Consider the following 831-nt stretch of genomic DNA (forward strand, 5'->3'; position numbering starts at 1 on the left):
AGCAGCACAGTCCAGGGCTGTCGTGGGGGTGGTGGGGGGCAAGGAGCCACTTTTTGCAGCATCACACCCCTGATGGGTTCCTTGGTTGGGGGGAGTGGGGGCTAGTTGGGGGCATTCCAACACCTAAATGCCCTTCTGGGGAGCCCTGAAGAGGGTGAACGTTTTGGGGAAGGGGATGCGAGCACCTGCGGGCTCCTCTCCCCCTCCTCCTCTTCCTCCTGTCCCCATCCCCCGCCAGCGGGGGTGCGCAGCGCTGTGTCCCCTCCATTCCCACGGGATGTCCTCTCCTTCTCCCCTTGCCCAGATCATCCTCAACTCCATGCACAAGTACCAGCCTCGGCTCCACATTGTCAAAGCAGACGAGAACAACGGCTTTGGCTCCAAGAACACTGCCTTTTGCACCCACGTCTTCCCGGAGACCGCCTTCATCGCAGTCACATCCTACCAGAACCACAAGGTGAGGGGCCCGACCCCCTAACCCGTGGCCCCTCTGCCCCCTCCTCCCGCTGCTCCTCCCGAGGGCCTCGGCTCCCTGCTCCCCTCCTTCTCCTTCCCTCCATCTTTTTTTCCTTCCCCCCCTTCTTTTTTTCCTCTCCTTTCTCTTTTTCCTTTCCCCCTTCCTCTTTTTTCCTTTCCTCTTCTTTTCTTCCTCTCCTTCCTCTTTTCCTTTCCCCCTTCTTCTCCTTTTTCCTTTCCCTCTCCTTCTTCTTTTTTCTTCCCCCCTCCTTCTTATTTTGTTCTCCTTTTTTTCTCCTTCTTTCCCCCTCTCCTTTCCCTCTCCCCTCCCCACACACCCATCCCATCCCCTCTGTTATTCCTGGCGCCACAGCC

At 57.9% G+C, this 831-nt stretch overlaps 1 protein-coding gene across 1 annotated transcript in view; it reads left to right on the forward strand.

The window, feature by feature from the left end:
• Nucleotides 1–304: 304 nt before the first annotated feature.
• The window catches only part of LOC104463488 (T-box transcription factor TBX5-A-like), a gene marked incomplete at both ends in the record, with an annotated part of 9,199 nt that continues 8,672 nt past the window's right edge, over nucleotides 305–831 (forward strand). Inside the window, one exon of the mRNA XM_010075846.1 lies at nucleotides 305–457. Coding sequence (XP_010074148.1) covers nucleotides 305–457 — 153 coding nt within the window. The remainder of the gene's footprint in view (nucleotides 458–831) is intronic.

Source organism: Pterocles gutturalis, unplaced genomic scaffold (genome assembly GCF_000699245.1).
Source record: "Pterocles gutturalis isolate BGI_N339 unplaced genomic scaffold, ASM69924v1 scaffold1998, whole genome shotgun sequence".
Taxonomy (NCBI): domain Eukaryota; kingdom Metazoa; phylum Chordata; class Aves; order Pterocliformes; family Pteroclidae; genus Pterocles; species Pterocles gutturalis.